Source organism: Pseudoliparis swirei, chromosome 12, assembly GCF_029220125.1.
Source record: "Pseudoliparis swirei isolate HS2019 ecotype Mariana Trench chromosome 12, NWPU_hadal_v1, whole genome shotgun sequence".
Lineage (NCBI taxonomy): Eukaryota > Metazoa > Chordata > Actinopteri > Perciformes > Liparidae > Pseudoliparis > Pseudoliparis swirei.
In genome coordinates this window covers 11,951,134-11,975,456 of record NC_079399.1, presented here as the reverse complement: position 1 = coordinate 11,975,456, position 24,323 = coordinate 11,951,134, and the positions used below count along the sequence as shown (strand labels likewise).

Below are 24,323 nucleotides of genomic sequence, written 5' to 3'. Positions count from 1 at the left end.
GCCAGCAGGTACCTCTCTAGCGCAGGGCTGCAGTGCGGCCTGCACGCTGCTCACCTGGCGCGCGGACAACAAGGGGACGCGTGTCCGCACGACGCATCACGCACAGAGCCGGGGAGCTCGACATTAGAATCATTTTCACTCACATGTTGTCTTCGCGGATATCACTGCAGATAGCACATGAGCACGTCTTCGGCTCGCTGCTGTAGACAAGTTGTTCTGGATGGAAAGCGGCTGAAAGTTCTCCTTCGCTGGCCACCGGACCGCGTTCACGTCGACGCGGCGGCTTCGTTGGTCAGGTGGTGCACACCTCGATGACATTGCACAGGTTCCTGTTGCGTCATCATTACACTGAAGGGCGACAGTAATTTAAAGTTTAAGATGAATCTGCTTCGAGTGGTCCAAAGTTGCCCTCAGAGGCGCATTAATTGCTACACATAGAAGTTAGGTTTTTTTCCAATACAGACATCCTTTTTCAACCCAATTGAAAATCAATCTAATTTTAATTTAATTTTTTACAAAAATTTGCATTAGGTTTTTGGTGCAATTCAAAGTGATTTAAAGATGACTGAGAATCAACTATAAATGGAAATTGCACACACAATTTGAAAGATGTACAAATTAATTGTTTTCTAAGTTTTTTATATTCACTCAGTCTGTCTTCTTCCACACTTAGAGAGTCAGTTGATATTGGGTGGAGACAGTGCACATTTCTATAATGTTTCCTTAAATTCAATATATAAACCACATTAAAAAATATATATATAATACACAATTTTGGTCTTTTGTCTGGTAACTAATCAAGTAGCATACTTACTTTGCCATACATCATTGTTCCCATAAAAGCTGCAGCATCCCGGTGGTGGAAAACAAGTATAAACACATACAGAAAACCCTAAAAGATACAGGTGTTAGAGGAATTCTCTCTGCCAATCCCAATGTTTTATGCAGGCAACAAACAAAACATGAGATTTTTGGCTGATTGGGCAGTAAAACCCAGATCCTGTTTAAACTACAGTGTCCACACTGGGCCCATAACGTGTTGTTTTATGCTTTCAACATCACGGTGTAATGTTCTCTCCAACAGTTGACTCAGGCGGTTTTCAGTAACCTATGTGAACCAGCCCTGAAGGCCCTTGTAGGATTTACAGGCAGTAGCTGAGGTCAAATTGTTTTATGTCGGGTATCAGGTTTGACCTTTTGGGGAACATTCTGTGCAAAGCAGTTATTTATATAATCTCTTCATGAACTCAAAGAATAATGGAGACCTGTAAGTGATCAATAATCCAAATTACATTCCCAGGTGTGATCTTTTGATACTTAAATCTTTGTCCTTTATTTCTATATAGTTTCCTTACTTTTATTTTACCGATCTCTTCTCGTTGCTGGATGAGGCAGTGGTTTCTTCAATCAGATCTAAATGTGGCCTATATTGTAATTTAATTGTTGTTATATGGCAATTTAGAGATGAGACAAGCTCGACTGCATGTTGGTCATTTGACTCTTTAAGCCACCTTGAATCATGCTGTATCGCACAGGTAGGTGTATCTAACCGTGTGGGTACTGCATGGAAATAGTGTGCTTGCTCAACACCCCTTGGATGAAAGAATGTGGTAAACATGTTGTCTTTATATCAGCCAAGATGTGTTTCTGCAGGGTCCCTGTTGCTTTCCAGTTTTTGTCACGCAGACATCAACAGCACCAGAAATGGGTTCTAGTAACCTCACTGCATGCAAACAGAACGTAAAGGAAACCCCAAACCACACTTAGTCCTCTCGTCAGTATTTATAAGATTGTTGAGTCACAGCAACTCAGTGTCGGGGAAGATTGTGTCTGTGATCACTCATTAAAACTGGGTCATTGTGAGGAACCTGTAAGGACGGATAAACAGTCCTGTACCTATTCCTCATCCCAGCCTCTCCTTCCTGTGGACTCCACACTAAAACAGAAAAATAAATATAATAAAAATAATATCTTAAAAAATGTACCCTACCTTCACATTGTGACTTATCGGTCGGCCGACTCGTGAGCAGTACGTTTGGTACTGGTGAGGTCGCGGCATAAATTAGTGTCCCACAGGGGATAGGCTTGGCCCTGCAGCCTTTTCATACACTATCATCTTTCTAACTGCAAGTTGACTTTATTGTCAACTGAAACCCCTGAAAGTGGTAAGGATTCCCCCTCAGGCAACAGCTGAACAGACAAACAATGCCAAAGCTGTCTGTTAGCGTTGCTCTCCTCTTAACGTGTCAGTGTCTAGTCCTCCAGTGAAAGAAATTATAGTTGGATAATAACTGTTTTTCCCCGTACGTGTACAGGCATGTCTGGCCATTTTCAGTTAGATGGAAGTCCTACAGACCAAATAGTTTTGAGTTCAAGGGAGGAGGTTGCGGCCATGAACCTTGGATAGCCTGAAAACAAACTGCTTTTACTGGAGGTAACTTAAATGAAATATATTATAATCAGTTAAAAAGTGAAAGACCTAAACTCTGGTGCAACTGCTGTTTGATTTAATCAGTTGATCACCTTTCCACTTTTGAGTATCCTGCTATTCTGGGTAGTTTTCCTAAATAAATTAAATACACTAAATTTGTTTCACGTCCAAGTGCCCTGTTATAAGCAACATCAGGAAATGATGTGCTGTTCAAAACAGGCATTTATCTCAGACGACTACGAGACACACAAAATGACTTCCTGCCCTCAAAAAAAGATATGTCCTGCGTTTAACGATGTTTATGCATGTCTGATAACATGCGCACAGGAGTTGTTGTGCTATTTCCAGCCGTAACCGTCAATTTGTTCTCACTGACTTTCTGAAAAATAATGTTTGCAGCACAACAACTTCCAACAAGTCCAAAGCAGTTACAGTCTAACTGACATTGTAAATTACATCAATACATTTATATCTATGGTAAAATCCACTATTCTTTCAATTTTTCTCAAATGCTATATAAAGTTGCATATCAGACCAGACTGAATACAGCTAGATTAGCATCATCTGTAGGAACCTTTTTTTAATACTGTTCTGCAAAATTTGATTTGTGATTTGTTAATTAAGTCTTCTTTCTTTTCCTGCTTACCAAGCTAGCCATTTGAGCTGTCCAAGGTTAAAATGCTGCCAAATATTCAGAGTAATTTACTGACGGCCTAACTGTTAAATTGTGTACTCCATTGTGAACGATTTTTGAATCCAGTTTTCTTGTTACTAAACAAATCTATTCTTACAATTAGGCCTGCCTTTAGTTTGGTTTTAAATGTTATTAGCTTGCATAAGGCCAGAAGAAAATCACTTCCATTTTGAAGTTGTATAATGATAGCACACATTACATCATCTACCTCTGGTGGGAAATTAGCAAATTGGGTTATGGCAATGAAGTAGTGGGCTAACATCAGAAGAAAACATTATTTTATGTTGTAGTAATATGCTTTTAAGTCCCTGCATAAACAAAACAAAACATTTACAACGGGAACCCTTGTTTTATCATCCCAACACGGGAGTGTAAAAGTACTTCTGTATCCCCTGAGTGTTACATCTGCCCCCTTGGTCCACCCTATAGCACACAACACTCCCCACTCTATACACCAAAGCCGCCACAAAAGACCTTTAAAACAATCAAATCCACTGGGATTTATGAACATAAAGACATATGTACGAGACAATACGACAGCCTAAACTGGGAGGCAGTAAGCGCAGCAGTCCCAACACCAGCGGCCTCTCCCTGCTGCTGCTGACGCAGGAGCTTTACAGCTCTTCTTTCCCTGGCCAGGTGCACCTCGTTAAGTAATGCAGCGCACCTGGGCAGGGCGCCTGTCGAGGGCACGGGAACTCTTACAGGTGTGACAAACGAGGAAGCATGAAGTCATATGGTAGTCAGACAAATAAATCCCTGCAGTTCATAGAGAGAGAGAGAGAGAGAGAGAGAATGATGTCAGAGCATATAGAGATTTGGCTCAACAACAAACAAAAAACTGTGCGTGCTGAAGATGAGTAGATGACACACAATGTTGGTTTGAAAAACGACAACAAAACCTCTCTTTAACACAGCCTCGCAGGCACAACAATACAGGAAACAATGCTTCAAACGCGATGCTGAGCTCAAGCCCCCATGTCTAACATCAATACATCCGGTTGGATTAGCGCTCGTTTACAGACGTTTTTGTCAGATTTTATACTGCATGGCATCAGTGTTACAATTTTCCTCGACGGATTTCCCCTGAGGGCTGACTTGTATACATGGTAGATCTATCTTTTGCCTCTCATATATGCACACACAAGTATCTGCACACCTACACGTTAGAACGCTTATCTCCACAATCGGCTGTGAAGATCTGGGAGCCCCGGTCTGTTGCTTTCAGTTCAGATTGACGAGAGAGAGAGAGAGAGAGGGAGACTTTGTGATATCAGACCCTGAGACAGAAAGAGCTGCTGAGAGTTTGCCAGGATTAATGCACATTAGCACATGAAGTTGGGAAGAGAGCAGGAAACGCCACAGGAAATGCCTCAGAGGGTGTGTAATGCTATCTCTGATCACTGCCCATGTAGCACCCGCATTGTGTATGCTGATGTGGTGGGGAAATAGCGGAGGCTTTTGGCTCCCGCAAGTGAGAATTTAAATATACTGAGATATTTTAGAAATGGTGATTGTATTGTTGCCCTTGTGAATTTTGACAAATCAACTAAGTATATTAATTTGGTGTATTATTATATTAACATGTGTGCGTTATGTGGACAAAGAAAATGTGAAATCCATGCTCGAGAAAGTTTGAGATCTCAAGGATGCCTGAACCAGTCTCACACCCTGTGTGTATTTCACACTCAGTGAAGAGGCATCATGCTGGTAATCTAATCTACACTGTGAGAAACTACTGTGTGTCTGTCATCACAGTCACAGGCTCATATATATTCCTCGGAAAACACAAGTTCACACTTTGTTATTCTCCTGAGTTCATTGATTAACAATGAAACTCTTTTCTTTTTGGCTCAGCTGAGAGAATCAAAATAATGAAGGTGGTTGTTCCAGCAGCTGGTGAGCAGGTGCCAGCATGAACTGCATCTGATGACAAAATGAGTGTTATTGGTATCAGGAGAGTGATATGATTATGTTAAGGGCATGTTTCAGAAGTCCAGTGTGTACAGTTTATCCTTTACTATGGGCCAATAATACCAGCATGTGAGTTATATATCCAACAATGGCACAAGATTGGATGATAAATGTACCGCAATGAAGAAACATGACTGTTATGTAACAGTGTGAGAGAAGCACGGACACACCTGGAGTCTCACAATCTATTAATATTTTACCTTCAATAAAGAACATTTCTCTTCATTATATCATGTGTCCCAGACCTTTTCTTCTCTTTTTAACAGATTGTTTTGTTACATCACTACCTAGTTTCAAGTTGTCCAGAAAGGATGATATCATCTGGATTAAGTAAATGGCTGCCCTGTACAGATCTTGGGGAGTCCTTCATACGACTCAGCCTGACCTCTGACCTCACAAAGCATTTCACTTTGCGCCTCGTAGGGACATTTCAAGACCAAGTGCCACTGACTCACTGGTACGTTTACAGGCTCGCTTAAACAAGTAAGTGAGACGTCAAGTCCCACTGTGGCCCATCTCCTCTAGTCTGCCCCTGTAGAACCCTGGACTCAGTTTCCCAGAAACCTGCTGTCTTTACCTCCGCCCCTCATAATGTTCATTTTATCTCTCCATTTTAGTTGCATTGCATGACATATTTGAGTCTCCTCCACTCGCCAAACATCAACCGCAGCAAGGCGTGTAGCAGGTGGTGGTGTTCTGTTGAAAGTGGGTGTCTATTTTCCTCATCAGTGGAAGTCTAGGTCACCAAACCACAAGAGCCCCTGGCTCACCTCACTCAAACTTTGGTTTGGTCTGACAGCCACAAAGAAAGCATGGTTTAAAGCTTTAAACAAGGACCATTGTTTAAAAGTGAGAATGTGTGTGACGTCTTTCAATCTCACTTGGTGACAGATTAGTGGTTCCATGATTTGCCTTTTCGGAGTATGCAGTCTTTTGAGCAGCACCTGCCATGAGTTAGGAAATCCTACAACACAACACAACAAAGACATGATTTTAGGAGCAGACGGCACCAGATGTCAAATATTGTCTTACTTCGTTGTATTTGCCCATGTTTTGAGATATCTGCCTCCCTCACAGTCATGACAACATATGTCCCCTGCATAGGGACCCGGTTTGTCCTGGTTTCAAGCTGGGTGTCCCAAGCCCTGACAAATCTGTAAAATAGTCAAATGAACCAGTTTTGAACAGCCACTACTAAACTTGAACAGTTTCCCCCACAATTAAAATAATAATTATATTATATACTTGTTTTCGGCACTTATATAGACGTGAGTCATGTTCTGTCCCACTCATTGTAACCTAACCCAATATATAAATGTAACACCACATTTGTCAGTATGTGCGTCAACCAATGTGTCGTCGAGGTTGTTGCTACGCCAGTGTCCCTTTCTGACAGAACAGTTAGCTGTCAAAGAAGAAGAAAAAAAGTGTATTTTATAAGAGCAGCAGGAGGCTTACTCCTTTGTGAAGCACCCTGCAACGTAGCGCACAATGATATTAAAGATCAAATAAAGACGGTTTACCTAAGGGTTCTGGTTTGTAGTTTCAAAAAATATGATTACCCTATATTTAGCATACAAAGATGAGGTTGATAATCATCAACAGAAAGAGAATAGGTGGATTTCCCAAAACGACTATTCCTTTAATACATTAGAGATCTGACAGTCTGATGGATGCTCAGAGCAGCTTGCGTGTCAAAGGATTTAGTTTGTCTCCATGTTCCAAGACACAACACCATATTTGGAAACGTGATGTTGAGTCTCAGTAAACCAGATGCATAATTGTGGTCAATTGCAAAAGGTCTCAATTTCCTTATGTGTATTGCAAAAAAGATCATTTGAACCAGGCTGGAGCAACTCACAGGCTCCCGAGATAAAAGTTATCGTGAGAATATTCTAAAAGGATCTTGGATGTCACCAGTATAGGCTCAACTCTATCTCCCTCCCTACTTTATAGATAGCGGACAGATGGAACTAGGCTGTCGCTTTGCTAAAGTTAGCAATGCAATTAGTTCACACACTAATTTGCTGTGAGAGGAGCAGAGGCACAGCAGATTTCCCTCGAGTCTAAAACCTGTTTCCCAGCCCTGAATAAGAGTAAATGAGGTCCTGGCAGCTGCAGCAAGACATATACCAAAAGAAAAACATTGCAGATCTTATGAAGCATAAAGGTTTAACAAACTGTTGATTAAATGTGGTATCGTTATGGGAAATACGAATCATATTTATATTCTTCCCTGAATAACTTTCTCATTTTTTTTAGAACAGCAGTTCCCGACCACAAGAGCTCAGAAGCTCTTTCTTTCATTCCAAAATTGTGGTTGAGAGCCTCAACCAACACGGACTTGAAAGACGTCACTCGAGGCAATTTGTTTATAGGAGAGCAGATTTGAAAAGGTGTGGAATCTTTAAGTAACAATAGCAACAATAGCAATATACAAAACTACTTTATATTGCATTGTAGAAGTATGATTAATTAATTTCCCTTAAATATTTCTCATCCTACCCTGTTTACTGAACTCTGCTTGGACAAAATGTGGCTTCACTTTAGGACTGGCAATTCCTGAGTAGGCCACATTCCCACACACTTGTATTTATTAGTACGGCTCGCCAAGCATAGACATTCATTGGAAAGAAAAAGTAATGTCTGATGAGTGTTGCTTCACTCTGTGTGGACACGGGAACATGTGAGTGAGTGTGTGCGGAGGTGAAACTGCAAGCCCAAGAATGTGGAGGGGATATAAAACAATTAAAGCTCTGTTAAGGGAGTGCAGCGCTGGCAGGCATCGCACATCAGGTCCAACGGACGACCCAGCAGTGGAGTTCCTCGGGCTGGTGAGCAGATCAATGTCATGTGTATCTTGAACGGTGTCACTTGACTGACACTCTGGACACACAAGACATTCATATTGCACACGAGTCACAAGAAGGTCAACTTGACGCATACCGCCTTAAATGACATCCCTATAATTTAAAAAGGAGACTCCTTATCTTCCAAAAGTCGGGATCACCACTGTCTGTACAGATGTTATTTTCTGGCCTCATCCACAGGTGACACAGTTTATAGGCGTAACTAACTGTATGTTAAATCATCCAAACAACAGAGCCACCATATGTGGTATAACCAGCCAATAAAATAAATGAAACATTTCACACCATCTGGGCCTGTTCTTCAAGATGAATCTGGAAAGAAGTGTTTAAACTTCTCGTCTCAGACAACTATCACTTTGTAATAATTGGGCGTCGCACCAAAGAGCAACGAAGACTTCACATTGTTGTTGGTCTGACAGTGGAGAAGAAATTCTCTGGCACTAAATGAAAGGTCTGGTTGGAACATTAGCGAGTCATGCACTTGTCCTCCCCTGGAGGGACGGGATCGGGAATCCCACCCATTTACCAGAAAAAGGCTGCGTCTCAAGGAAACTGATCCAGATCTGATGGCTCGGGGTGCGGCACGGCTTAGCTGTTTCTCTTTTACTTATAAAGCAAAAAAACTAATCTTGCATGCTTTTCAACATTATCTCAAAAAGGCATAAACTATTTTTCACGTAGGGATTCAGCTGTCACTCCTATCCGGAGTGACTGACGCTTGAAAGAAACTGTAAAGGCCAGTTCAAGTAGAAATACCTCACAAATCTTCAAGGTAAAGCTGTCCCCCTTCTGAAGGTCAGCTGGTTTTGTTCCATCACTCTTTTCAACAAAGCATTCATCAGATTGCTTCACACAGCATACTCATCATTCTACAAGATAGGAAATACCACGATGTACTTGAGGATTATTATTTTTAAATAGTTTATATCTTTTAAACGTCTCTATATTAATGGCATCAAAGGGTTTGTCCCCTTTCCTTGTCTTCGAGGCACAGAGGCTGTTGTGTGGCTGTTGTCATAACCAACAGTCATCTTCTGGTGTAAATACAACGCTGGCATATTGTCACCTTAGAAAGTTAACACGGTGAACTGTTTCTTGAATTTGGAATTGTGTTCTTTCAAGAAACTTGACGGTGAAACAAAACAGTAAAGTTGATGGTTGAAAAACAAAAAAACAAGGGGTTGAAAGACAAATAATTATATGTGGGTTGCAATCAGGACATGCATAATCTAAAGCATGCTTTTTTTAAATAAATGAAATAACTCTCACCTTGTCTTGTACGATTAGGTTTGTCTGAGATGGAGATGTGGACAAAATACTGTTTGTCAAATGAGAGTAGCCTACCTGATAGCCTTCATGGACATCATATCAAGTCATATCAGTTTTATTTACATCGCCCAGAATCACACACGTGTCTCAAAGGGCTATATCTTTTCAAGCGTTCCTGTATCTTCAGGCTGTTCAAGCTTTTTCTTTAATGGTTTCAAGCACTTTACATCAATAAATGCACACTTTATTACCCAGGAGCCAGTCCAACCACTCAATTTGTCTTTGTTTAACCACACGCTATTTCCACTGAGAGACTCCATCTTTAACTCCATGTCCTAAATATCGACAACAATACAGCACCAGATGGAGAACCATAAATAATGGGCCCATGTGCACCCAAAAGAGTCCATAAATAGTGTAACAGTTGTGAGGGTAAAGCCATCGTGCCAAGCTCCCCAGAATCCAGAGGGCCGAGGCAGCGTGTGAGTCGTGGCCCATAACTCTCCAAAGCCTTCAGTGACACTGAGTCTTTTTATGCTCTCATTAACTTGTGAGTAAATCATAGAGGGGAAACAACTGTCGCGCACTTATTCTTCAGATACGACCAGTGGTGGCTGTCTTGAAGCATTCTACAGAGACGGACCCGATGTGTTGGTGGAGAATGTGTGAGACAAAGAAAGACAGAGATAAGTACCAAAAAAAAGTTCACATAATTCATAGGATTATTTTGAGTGTTGTCACACAGTTGTGTGGAATACGTGATAGAAAGGTTTCAGAAACCTGATCTGATGACTGACCTGGTTCTATCTTTGCTACCTTGACTTGAAAACCTTAACCACCTACAGGGATTCTTCTTTTATTCCTAAAATGTTGCACATCAGACCAGACTAAATACCGTCAGGTTTTCTCATCCAACACTTTCTTGGTAATCAATGCGCTGCAACAACAATCCGTTACAGTCAACATGAACCACATACAGATGCCAGACCATGAGAATTGAAACATTTAATCCCTTCGGTATTGTAAAAGGGCTTTGGACATGGTCATAGTTTGAGGGGTCGGGCGGTTGTTGCGAGTGTGTTTCTGTTAAACCCCCATGACTGAATCTATTTTCTGAGGCACCTATGACACTCATCTGGACCACAACAATGCCCCCTTTCTCCTCTCCGCCTCACGCTTGGCTGGCTTCTCTGAATACGACCCAGGGCGAAATAATCCACACCCCTGAACCCCCACACAGCACTCACATACACAGAGACACACACATGAATACACGTGTTGGCACTTAAATGGTCACACGTGTTGGGGCTCACTAAAACTAAAGTCTCACTTCTTGTAGAATTCAGAAGCACACTCGTGAAACTCGAAGCTTTGGCAAACGTCTCCACGTAAACTTACGAATGAAACCGGCTGACCATACACATGATCGATATTATAAGAACATTGAAGCATAAACATCTCCGAGAGCTCAACTGTGAATCACAACGCTGCCCTCATGTGGAAATTGTGAAGAGATACAAAAGTTTTGCTTAATTTCTTTCTCTCAATTAGTTCAAATAAGGATCAGAAAACCGAGGAGTCCACTCATGAATTTATCAGTGTCACATGAGGGCATTGGAAACTGAAAAAAACAAACATTAAAAAACAATCTAAGCCTCATTAATGTGGCAAATGTCATTAAACTGTAAACAAACAGTGTTCATCTTAACAGAATGGTAGTCTATATAATATACAGACTTATATTTACATGGATAGGACTTTTAACTTACAGTTATCCATACTTTTAGTTCTTGATTATAGTCAAATTTTCTTCAATATGTGTTTATGTAACGCAGTAGTATAACAACCTAAAGCCAATTCAATTACACACATTTAACATTTGACACAATTTCCCATGACCACTACAAGAAATATACACTCATGTCTGAATGCTGCATTTGGGCTGAGCAACACCATCCTAAGAAAACCATGGCTCTAAGACCAGTAGACCCTCCCAGTCTCATCACCTTTGTTCTTCAGAAGCACCGGCTGTTGTCGAGATGTCACAGAGGGCTGGTGATGATGTGAGTTTGTTTCAGGGCCGGCCCAAAATGTGTGCAAACCCTGAGAAAAGAAAGATGAGACACACTTGTATAAGGCAACCTGGTGACCCTTTGACCTTTGTGCACGACCCGAACATGCAGTCAGACCCACCAGATATGGGTCAGTTTTTCTCCGCAAGCCCAACTATAAATTGGAAGAGAATCCACTTTTCGAGCTTTAAAAAAATAAACCTGCTTGTTTAAGGCTGAAACTTTCTAGTCATACACATTATTAGATTAATAGTTCATCTTAGAAAGTATGTAGATGCCTTTGGGATGCAGGTATTATACAGATGCTTCCTGTCGCAGCACTCAGACGACTACATGTTCTGAGTGAACTGCTGATAAGCAGCCGTCTGTCTAAAATAGCAGCATCACGGCCATCGCCAGAGAGGAGGGAGGATCCATTCTTCACACTCTTCCACCTGATCTGCAAGCTTCAGAAACATCCGGAAAGTTGAGAGTAAATAAGCAAACAAACAAGTAAGAGTTGATTTTCTTATTCTATGATCATATATTATATCTGGAAATGTTTTATTTCTGTTCCATAGTATGTCTAAAATGTTACTAATTTACTAATTTACACTTTGGTATTAAGCTTGATATGTTGTGATGATTGTGTATCTACTGCTATCAGTCTATAACATCTGATGACTCTTTATGCTTTTGCTTACTTCTACAATTCCCATGTTTAACCATTTTGCCGAGCTAAAGCTTTAGTATGGATATCCAAAAGATCAGCCATTCTTTGCCAATAGTGTTGGTATTGAAGCTATTGTTTTACCCTGTGTTACATATAAAACAAATATAAGCTCCTCTACTTACAATGTTACAATTGCATTGGGGGTGGCTTTAGCTCAGTGGGGTAAGAGGGCCGTCCTTCAACCGCAAGGTCGTGGGTTCGATCCCCGCTCTCCCCATTAGCTGCAAGTCGAAGTGTCCTTGAGCAAGGCACTGAACCCCCAGTTGCTTCCCGGGCGCTTCACCGCAGCCCATTGCTCCTTAATAACTAAGGATGGGTTAAATGCAGAGAACTAATTTCCCCTTGGGGATTAATAAAAGTGTATATTTAAATTTAATTTGATCCTAGGGGCAAAAAAAACAACTATATTTGTGTTGTTGTCCTATATCTTTTAATGCTTTATGCTCTTTGACTCTTACAATATTATAGTTGCAGCTTTTTCATTGCAATGTTCCTGGATGTTTTTATGGTTGATTATTATTCATATTAATAACTCGTTAGAGACAGCCAATGTTTACATCGCTGTATTAGATAGAGGCTAGTCTTCCCCTAACACTGGCCCAGAGAGCAAGTTGGTTTGTTTTGATAAGAAGTTGAAGGCGGTGAGGTCCCCATTTTGACTTCTTATCTCGAAAGCCATTTAAAGAGCTGGTGCCTTTGCCAGCTCTATGACTTGTTTTTAAAAACATGGATTTCCTTCATCGCTTTCTCATTTCACCATTTAAATCTACGAGGTGCCTGATGGAGAAATGTTGGAATATACTTTTAGACATGTGAGAGAATATCCTCATTACCTTCGCATTGAAAATGTGGAAGGTTATGTTTTGATCGCCGTGTATTTATTTATTTATTTGTATGCGTGTTACTCGCATAACTCAAAAAGTATTAAACCGAATCGCATGAAATTTGGTGGGATGATTGGTTATTATCCGGGGACCATTTGATTAGATTTTGGGATCGATCGGGTTAAAGGTCAAGGCCAAGGTCATGATAAGGTCAACATCTTCTTTTTACCATATAGCGCGGACAATTTTTATCCAATTGGCATGCAACTAATGCCAAAATGTTTATAATCCAATTCCCAATCTTGTGATATGCGAAGGTATGCGCTCTACCGAGTGCCCGTTCTAGTTATTACTCTGTATTTGTATTAAATTTTATGACATATTTTCTACAAGAAGTTAACACTCGTTATTTGTGGTGGTATTTCTTGAGCATTCGTTGTTTGAGGCACCCTTGGCAACCCATTTCGTTTCAAGGCCACCCACAGATCAGTTCAGTAGGACGAGGGTTAATCTGTCAACCCAGACAGCCGAGGCAGCGAACAGGCTGGGAGGAGGAAGAACCACGTAATCTGATGTCCCGCCTGCTGCTCACGGCAGCCAGCAAAGGTCTGCACTGGGAAGTGTGTTGCTCGGGATAACCTCCCTAAATGGATCAGGGCAGCATATGTCAGTGAAAGGGCACCTGGACACACACACACACACACACACACACACATACACACAGTATGAGCAGGTGCACAACCGGCGGAGATTAGACAGAAGTGCATGTTTCACCTCCTGCAAGGAGCTTAAAGTCATTACCAGTTAGGACAGACAAGAGGTGTTGGAGCGCCTCTGCATCTTTGATATTTCTCTGCCTTTTCTCTCATTATTTGAATTATTTCTACCCTTTGACCATTTACAGTCATTGCCTACCAGCTAAATAATTCCCCTTTCTTCCAGATATCTGTTTTTCTGAAGTCTGACTTGAGTATCGTGTCTGAGAGCTGCTACAAAAGGAGGATGGCGGAGTCAAAGGCAGATGCAGAGTCAAAGGCAGACACCGAGTCCGAAGCCAAGGCTCCAGACAACGCCCTGGTCTGGACTCCGGACACATCTGGGTTCAAGGTAACCGCCAACCGGCTGGAGCAGCTGATGAAGAGCATGGAGGTGCTGTTGTTGGACGTGGAGCAGCTGCGGGGCCACTGCAGCCACCAGGCCACTGAGCTGATGCGTACGGCCGTGGACCTGAGGCAGCAGCAGGAAGAGCTCAAGGAGGGTTACTCTGACTTGTCCAGAGACATGCAGGAGATCACAGATTCATTGGAAGAACTGTTCAGCACCAAGAGTGCCTTTGAAGCCAAAGAGAAGCAAACACAGAAACTGAACCGGCAGTTCTGAGTGGAAGAAATGGACTGACAGACTTTGTTTGTGTGTGGTTTTGAATTTGGATGTGTGAGTCAAAGTTTGGTTTGGATGGGTGTGGCGTTGGGGTGAGCTTTTGCAGCAATGCTTTTATGCACCTGTTCTTAAATTACATTATAAAGCATTACATTCGTGCAAATTATACTTTTTAGGTTATTTGACAACCACATTTACTGAAAAGTAGTTTGGAAAATGTATGGTTGTGTATCATTACTATTGCTGTAGTAATTATATAAAATGCATACAGGATAATCATATAATCTGATGTAATAATTTGAAGGTGGCACAACGTTTTCCAGGTCAGTAAAGCAGCCTGTGTGTAGTGCAGGCAACAGTCCTCTAGGGGGCAGCAACGCTCTTCCTCACTGGAAACGAACACACAGGCGCTGTATAGAAAGATTACTGAAATATTTGTATATGTTTATTTTAAATGTTCATGAAAAAAGACATCTTTGTTGATTGTTGACTGATGTTGACAAGACATTCTCCTGGTGTCCACTAGGGGTATTCGTGCTGTATTATGGAGTTTATGCATGTCATTCCCCTGGTGTCCACTAGGTGCAGCAATGCTTTAATATGCAGATAATGCAGGTTATTATCCTTATTATTATTTGAGGGGAATATGAGGCGTTATGGGATGTGTGAAAGGGAAAAGCAGTGGCCAACAACTTTTCAAATAGTAACTGGTCACTTCAAGATCTCTTTCAACCTAAATCTCACTTTGGTGGATTTCTTATATAATGTATAGCAACTATTAAATGTGTATTAAAAGATTCTCATCTTGTTCAACGAGTACCTCTGAACACATACGTTTGTCATACCCCGCTGAAAATTCTAGGTGGCTCTTCGTCTCATCTGTGCACAAAGCTCCGTTCATTATTAGAGTTTATTGCCAGAACAAAATGATGTGTATTTAGTGGTATATCCATATCAAATACTTTCTTAATCTCGGTTTTAGAAAAACAATTACAATTTTAGGGCATGACCACATAAAAGGATTTTATTAACCACATTTTATTAACCACAGTTTTACATTTCAGACAAAACCCTCAATCCTAGAGTATTCCCATATAGGGAATAAAATATCTGTTTCTCAGATGGGTAATCGATGCTGCAGAGACAAGTCGAGATATAAACACTTCTTTGTTCTGCTGCCCTGGGATGCGTGTGTGTTGGCAGTCATCGCCAGGTCAACAGATTGTATGCATATGTGTTCAAAGTCATTCGGAGGGTAAGGTCATTAAAACACGTTATTATCTGCGTTAATTCGCACTGCTTCTCACATCCTCTCTCAGATTAGCCACATAAGTACACCAAAGGAACCCCTAAATCGGACATGGCCTTGAAAATGCCTAAAAAAAGACCTACACAAAAACAAATACCATTTAAACAAACCACAAAAAATGCCCCTCATCTCCAAAAATGAAATTCATAATATCCACAAAAATACAACAAGAACCCCTCACCATGATGCGTGATCCCACACCCCAGGGTTACATTCTGTTTATCATGAAATAAAAGTTATTGTCGGACAATAAAACCGTCATAGAAAACACTCATCACACTCGCCCATCAGGATTGGTACATCAGCATCGTTCCGGTGTAAAGTCAACCGCCCCATCACAGAGCACTTCATATCATGGCCAGAAGTCCGAACAGCCACAACCTGGCTGTACTCCGACATCCAGGGTTTGATGGCAATTCCTCTCAAGTTCCATTCCCAGTCCTCAGCGCTGGGAGAATGACTCGGATCCACCTGCACACAGTACAGTTGACCCCACCTGTCGGGCAGTCCAATTTGAGAGTCCAGCACCGGGGCGCATTCACCCCCCGGCAACATCATGAAGAACGTGAGTCAATTCTCCTACATCAGATCTGCATGGGGTCCATACTGTTACCGCTCATGTTTCACTGTGGACAACGCGATGACCTCGTCATCACCGCTCCGTCTGGGCAGGCAGTATCATTCCATCACACTGATCGACCGCTGCTGTCCCCGGCGGACTGGTAGCTGATCATAGTGCCTCGTCCGGGGCAGCCGCGGCCAAGGTGCAGGCGGGTTCATGTAGTCCCGAAAGGCCTTCTGCATCGGAGGAAGCTGTGGAAGTCCATTCACCTCCAGGATTGGTCGAGTCGTATCTGCATGCACTCCTAGCTCTCGGGAAGAAGGATAATCTTCCCATGTCACAGTTAACTCAACCAGGCCTTCCACATCGATTTCGGTTAAGGCCTCACTGGACGAGTCCGGTGAACGGACCCGGACCTGCTTGCCAGCGGAAGTCATGGTATACCCACTCTGGACAAAGTGTGTGAAGAAATCATTAAAAAAAAGTACCAACATATGAGGGACAAAGTAGCAAACAAAACAGAAAGAAAGTATCAAAGGAAAATAGAAAGCTAGTTACTAACCTGTCTATTAATATATGAATATATATTTTTATTTATTTATTTAATTGTTTAAGAAATTCCAATAATAATGTTAATATGTTAAAATGTAAATGTGTCTTCTACTCCACTAAACGCCATCTATAATTCCCCTATTGATGGTGTACCTTTGCATCTGATTTCAGTGTGCCATATAAATGCATTTCTGAAGAGTGAAGACAATCTTCACTAATTTCCTTAGAACAATTCAGACAGAGAATAACATTATGGAAACCAGCAGTGTCTTCATCGCCTTTTCAGACGACATAATTAAGTACCACATGATAAGTAGGCAAAATGCCATAATCATGGCTTCAGTGAAAACAATGGCAAAAATATAAGGTTGAAATACCTGGTGAAGAAAAATGGCTCAGCATGCCATCCCCAGAATGCTGCCCGTTGCAGTCGGTGGTATACATGTTGGGTCGGTAAATCAAGCCCGATTAAATAGATTGGCTCTGTTCTCCCGTGATAACCCCTCTACAGGTTTAGCAGGGCAAACAGAGAGTCTAGAATCACACCCCGGGCCAGGGGCCGGCCACGTCTGTTAATCAGCCATAGCAGCAGAAAGATGGAGGCAAAACTTTGGCTTTCCACAATCTTCAGCAATTGGGGATTTAACTTGTCAAGACTGTCTGCGTGGGCAGCATTACGGGGCTCAAGGGTTGACTGGCTGGGATGCTCTGCCATGATTCCTCTGCTCAATTATCTGCGTATGTATTTCTTCAGGATGCAAGAAAAAGAACAAACATTATACTTCAAACGTCTTAAGGCTGATGTTTACTTGACAATAAAACACTTTAAGCAACATTTCTACATAAAACATCTGGCAAAAAATATCAAAAAGATATAATGAAACATGAAAACAAACATTACCTCAGGGAAAAAACTATTTTTTTCTTTTTTTTTTAAAGAAATGTATCACAGAGAGAGACTAAAAGTCCCCCTAAGAGTTAAAAGTTACAAATCAAAAGTTAAAAGTAAAAAATTCAAAAGATAAAAGGTTAAAAGTTTTTAAACCTTAACAGTTAATGTACACAAATAAGAGTCAATTGATTGCATTACTGATTGCAGTAGGAAGAGAGTACTAAGAGAACAGCCGTCCCCTCTTCACCCTCTCTTCTTCGTCTGGAGCCCATCTTATCGCTAAGGGTCAATTTTCTGAGGCGCCACTCTCTTTGATTGGTTGGATTAAAATCTCACCTTTTAGGCATTCTCCTGCCCTTTAAAGGCTTATTCTGTTGTCCGTAGCACAACTCTGGATCGCTCATCTGGTAGGTTTGGTTCTGAGTTGGGTGGTTGGGAGGGGGTCGGTTCTGGGTCCGATGTTGGGGTTGAAAGTGGTCGGGGTTTGTTTGCGGCGCCCTGGGCCCGGAGGCCCACTGTTAATTTTTTGAGTCCTGTAATTGTTGGTATTCTTCTCTTTCGGACTCGGCTAGTTCCTGTCTATTCTGATCGATTAATATCCTTTCACGATCCCAACGACATGCTTCCTTTAACTGCCTTTCAGGCAAGTACTCACGCCATCTGGTTGCCAGGTCGGTGCCATTTGGTATTTTGACCAAAATGCGCTCCATATCAATCGGATCTTGACTCAAAGTCGCCATTTCTAAGTAGGCCTGGAACAGGGTCAATCTGCCCTCCCTGATCGCTTGTGTCAATTCTCTCACTTTCTTTGCTATATGGTTGAGTCTAACGAGGGATGCAGGTAGCTCCGGCATTCTGACAAATCCAGTGTGCATATGTACTTCCTGTGTCCAATCCTCATGTGCCTCCTCTAGTCTGTATCTCAAATATGATTTTAAGCTGGGTTTATCTACCAAAATTCTGACGAGCAGGTTTATATTCTGAAAAGGAATGCTTAGCGCTAAGGCCTGTAGCAACAGTTTAATGTCTATCCCCTGAGTCCTACAGCGGATGGTCATCACGGGGCATGAATCTTCAGTAGCCCAACCTTTGATGCCCTCAATGAGCATTGACCAAACATGTGAAAGGGATAAAGGATCTGGCTGATTTTCCTGGGTGTATATATGCTCTGATAACACTCCATGTCCACATGACGTGTACAGCTTTCCTGCCATTTCACCTGGGTCAACATCCTCCATCGCTCCTGTTCTCAGCACCTCTCCCCTTGCAAACACCGTTCTCCTAGCTTTTCTAGCATGTGCTAAGCCAAGCATGTTCCTGACTTCGGACTCGTGATCTGGATAGGTAGTGAGATGAGGTTCATGCAGGGTCAATAAGGGGCTTAGTCCTCGGGCTGGATCAATCTGATCAGGTGCTTTTACCTCAATTAAAAATCGTGTAGCTCCGAGAGAGAACGTGTCATTTAATTTAGGTACAGGAATAAAGTCCCTCTCTGGGGACGTCTCCATTGATCGTGATGGGGAATTGGGGCTGAAATACTCTACATCTGACACGGTCCAAAATTGTCCGGCCTTATATAGGGTATGATGCCCTATATATAATTCGGAGGCGCCGTTGTCCATGTTGGACAGTTATTCTAGTTATTTTTATTTTATAACTTTATTATTTATTTCACAACCTACCAAAACTGCCAAGGACGGTACCACCATATACCACTGTCAATATTACACACTATCAATGCCCACACGGCAATTTATCCAACGGTACGGTCACGCCCTATTTATTTTTACTTTTGTATAATCACAATTTAATTAAAATGTAATCAATTTAAATAAAAAATAATAATTAAGATCTCAATTTTAAACACTGATATTATTATTATTATTTATTCATTTTACTCAACGAAATCAACTTAATCCAATCAAATCCCAGTAAACTAATAATTTATCAAATTAGATAAATATTTTTCCTAATTAATCCAAATCAAATTAACCAACTGAAACAATCTTTTAATCAAAAGATGTTTTAAATCACATTGTATGTGTGTGTACCGTTTCTGTAAAACTATGAGAATGATATTCGAAACTGTTCTCAATTATATATCCACTATGGAGCAAAAATACTGTTTTAACCACTCTGCAATAGAGCATCCAAACTACTATAAACTATAAACGACTGTACAAATCGTTTGTGTACCAGACAGAACAAACGTGGAGTACCCAACAGATTCCAACAGAGGGAGGTCACAGCTCTCCCGCTCTCCGCCCTACAGAGTCATCACATCCGCCTGTAAGGAACACAAAGGTTGTCAATCAAACACTGCCCGACTATACACCGATGGTTAAAACAACACCATCACAATATCATCAGCATCACCCTGCGCGTGTTCATGTACGAGATCAAAAAAATCAACTCAGCTGGATTTCGCTGTTTGAATGCATTACTTTTTACCCTTTGGGAGGGTCCGTGAATTTTACCGTGAGAGAAAAGAATCGGCATACTGGTGCATGCCGTAAAAAATAAGATGTATGATAAAATCTCCATTCTTTGGTTAATGATCGATTCTATGATTAATTAATCAAATCAAACACGAGTCAGTATTCTCTCTCAAGTCCCTGTTTGGGCTCCACGTTAAACATAATCGCATTTCAATCACTTGGAGGGGGAAATAAATCGAATTAGTTTACTTTACTTTACTTTTGGAGTGTGTGTAGCCGTGAAGATGTAGCTCAACTCACCTCAGGGATGATAATGACGTCGTGAAGACCTCTCAGTCGGCAGGTGACGTCTCGATCAAGGAATTGATTAATTAATGGATCAGAAAAGGCTCAAAAACGACTTATTTAGTTGAACTGCAATGCAGTCGTTTTATATTTAACACAAGTCAGGAGATTTGACAAATCAATATCTGACTGGCCGTATCTGTCTAGAAGGCTCAATTCGAAGACCTCTCCTGGAAGACCTCTTGATCATTTAGACACTGTTGCTCAAAGCAACCCCATCCCCCCTCGAGGCAAGCTACATTTCTTCCCTCCTTCCTCCCCCTTGCAAGCCGGAGTGGACTGAAGGCTATATAATGTATCTGCATTCCTGGAAACTCCCTAACTTGTGACTAGAGATATAAACTCTTCTTTGTTCTTCTACCCTGGGATGCGTATGAGTTCGCAGTCATCGACGGGTCAGTATATTCTATATATGTGTTCGAAGTCATTAGGAGGTTACGGTTATTAAAACCCATTATTAACAAAAGACCCATTCTTTTCATGAAGTGCCCTGGACCCCCCTTTCTCACTAAGGCCAGAAGATGTCCTGCTCACATGCATTTGTACATTGTTTCTTATGGCCCCTATAGGCCCTGTTGACCCCTGCAGCTGCATGTGCGCCTGTTAGTTTTTTTGAGTTTGGCAAATATAAAATAATCTGGATAAATTGGCATCTGTTGCACAAGTTATGTGCCATTCTGATTAATAATAATTAATGAATCTATTAATTGATCATACCACTGTACCTCATTTTTAATTAAGGACTGAACCTATATGAATGTACAGTTTCACGGTAAAATTGATCTCTCTCTTTCTATTCGTTTTACTAAGCAACACACACCACTTTCTGTTCCATATTATGGGATAATCAGAGTCCCGCCTCCATGAAGCAAACCATGTGTTATTTACATTTATGAAATTCACAAACATGTATTCTAAAACTTACCACATCCTACCTTTTATTCAAAGATTAGACTTTATGTTAAAATGTATTGTCTCACATTATAACTTAACAGCTCGTGGTTCTGATTTTGTCATTGTTGGGAGCTCTGCATTTTGTTTGTGATGTTTAGTATATTTTGACTTTTAGATGAGGACTACAATAAATTGTCAATGTGATTATAAAGTAAATCATAAACATAACCAATAAATGTTCAGCTATCCGGTTCCCTTAATGTGTTTTCTCTTTGTCTCCATCTGCTCTTGTTTTGCACATTACTTTAATTCAAGATTTTTTTTCGTTAAACCATCATTCAGTTTTTACTAAACAAAATACAATGGTGTGATCATATAACATTCTACATTATTTACAGTTAGTATTGCATTTGTTTTACTTCACAGTATTACACAACAGTATTGGAAAGCTACACCACTGAAATACTACACATTAATCCATCACTAATAATAATCCAGTAATAAAATATGCTATACAATATGTAATATAATATATAGAATACTTTTTTGCCACTAATTAAGGAGACCGAATTAAGATGTGAATGAAAGACTTTTACTTGTAATTGAGAATTTTCTTTATGGAACGTAAATATTCAAGGATATAAATACTTTCCCCACCAAATGCATCCTTTATCATCACGAGAAGACACATGCATTATGTATTTCAACGTATATCAACTTTTATTTTGAAAGTACAATTTTATTTTGAACGAACCCCACTTTACTTCCGGAAGTATCTTAATTCATTTCCTCTGAATATTTTCCACCAAACAGCTAACAGTTTCGCTACATTGCACGGAGAATCGGGAAGCATTATAACACGGATTTATTTTCAGTTTTGCATCTACAATAAGTAGACAGGGTCGGCAGTCAGCACAAACATGGTAAAGGTATTTAGTTTTACGCTGTAAGAGGTGACAATACGTTGTATTCTCGATAGTACTGTTACTCCATCACAGCTAAGCTAACGCTGCGAGCATCACGCTGACCATTAACTCGTGTATTTTGTCACATTTATTCTGTTGCTGTAGACGCGTAATTTAACGTTAACTCGCAGTTTACTGATTCCCATGTGTTATATCCTGAATGTGGACGAAGTCATTTATTTTGTCGGAGATTAACGTGCAGCTGTTAAAAGTTACAGTCTGATCTGTTTCTGAACTACTGACGTTTACAAACCTCTGAGAAAAGATTACCCGTGACGAGTCGGAACGAAATATAAAACTGCTCATCAATAATTTAGGTAGTGAGGAGTAATATAATGACCTGGCTTTATTGTGTGTATTTAATGATGTTAATCATCTTTGCAGTCGCACACAATTTTGCTTGTCCAACCGACCAAGAGACCCGAGGGCCGCACTTACGCTGACTATGAGTCAGTGAATGAATGTATGGAAGGTAGGTGTTCAGCTGTTTAACGCTTCACTTACATTTGGTTTATTGAGTGTAGTCTAAACCCGAATTTTTTTCGCACCATTAGGAACGTTACATTTTAATTTCGATAAAATTCCTCTGAGTTCAATTTAATTATTGTATTTGACTTTAGGCATAGTAATGGCTCCCTGTCATCTTGGGGGATAAGATCACTATATATATATATATATATGTATGTCTCGGATCAAAATAAATGTAATACTTTTTACAGTTTAGTTTAGGATCCGTTTGAGGCCATACGCCTATCTGTATTAAAATATTGAGTTTATATGTTTTTACATTTATTTAGTAATTTCTTGGTTATTGACTGGTAAGTTTATTGAACATGTTTTAACACACTGACTTCATGAACAATTCACTCAAGTTGAACCAGTAATAGTTAATAGTTTTGAATTTCTATATCTCTTTTTGTGTGTAATTTACTTTTAAGTTTCTTGAATAAACCGTTTTACGTTGTTGTGAAAGCGGCAATATACTCTAAATTTGAGCTTATTTAATCTATTCCATGTACAACAGTTTGGCTTCAATTCAGCATGTCTTGCACCTTTCTTCTAGGTGTTTGCAAAATGTATGAAGAGCATCTTAAGAGGATGAATCCAAACAGTCCCTCCATCACTTATGACATTAGTCAGTTGTTTGACTTCATTGACGACTTGGCAGATCTAAGCTGTCTTGTGTAAGTATGATTTGGCTTATCAATTTGAATGAAAGCTAACCTTGCATTGAGTGTGTATTGATCACTTCCAGTAACATTGTATTGTTTCAATTTGTATACAGGTACAGAACTGACACTCAAACATACCAACCGTACAACAAAGACTGGATCAAAGAGAAGATATATGTCCTTCTGCGGCGTCAGGCTCAGCAGGCAGCAAAGTAAAGGCATCAGTGTGGAGTTGTCCAGCTACACACTTGGAAGGAGTTTATATTCCACTGTATTTCCATGGCGTCTTGAAGTTCTTTGTTTATGGACAGCATTGTCAGTTTGACATGGGGGATGGGGGGTGTTACATATAATTTACTGTACATGGGGAAATGAAATTTGATGAGGCTTAATATAGAACTAGAGTCCTGTTCTGCAGCATACCTATGTTTTGTAATGTGTTACACTAAGTGCAAAAGTTGCAAGGACGAACATATTGACTGAGAGGGATTCGTGCTTGCAAAATGCTCCACGGATTGTGTAACAACTTTTTCTTTTTGGTCAAATATTTAGTAGTGTGCTTACAGTTTTCCTAAACGTGATATGATATTTTTTTTAATTTCATGTACTCTTACTGGGCAGTTGGATTTGAACACGCTGTGGATTTTGAATGCAGATGGTTAATTTTTGAATTACTTACATGTCTCCAGACTGACTAACTCAATGTAACAGATCCCAGAAGATTTATTTTCCATATTTGATCTATTATTGTCACTATATCCTAACCATGATGATGTAAAATGTTTTTTTTACATTTTGTTTTCCGTATTATCTGATTTCAACTATCCACTTTCTGTTTTCTTTGATTAAAAAAATAATTGCAAATAAACTATTGTTTTCTGACCAGTCTGCCCTCTGGAATTTCAATACAACCATTCGCACAGTGAGGAATACATTTATTCAGGGTCCTAGTATAGACATTGCTGTGG

At 40.5% G+C, this 24,323-nt stretch overlaps 1 protein-coding gene across 1 annotated transcript; it reads left to right on the top strand.

The window, feature by feature from the left end:
• Positions 1 to 22,031: 22,031 nt before the first annotated feature.
• On the top strand, positions 22,032 to 24,240 carry LOC130202762 (enhancer of rudimentary homolog). The gene is made up of 4 exons (XM_056428506.1): positions 22,032 to 22,141; positions 22,568 to 22,655; positions 23,247 to 23,367; positions 23,469 to 24,240. Exons 1-4 carry the CDS (start codon positions 22,139 to 22,141, stop codon positions 23,569 to 23,571), a joined length of 315 nt encoding a protein of 104 aa, XP_056284481.1. The 5' UTR covers positions 22,032 to 22,138; the 3' UTR covers positions 23,572 to 24,240.
• The last annotated feature ends 83 nt before the right edge of the window (positions 24,241 to 24,323 follow it).

Coding starts and splice junctions, on each gene's coding strand:
- LOC130202762 (XM_056428506.1), top strand. Junction 22,656..23,246: donor AGTGAATGAATGTATGGAAG/GTAGGTGTTCAG, acceptor CCTTTCTTCTAG/GTGTTTGCAAAATGTATGAA. Junction 23,368..23,468: donor GCAGATCTAAGCTGTCTTGT/GTAAGTATGATT, acceptor ATTTGTATACAG/GTACAGAACTGACACTCAAA.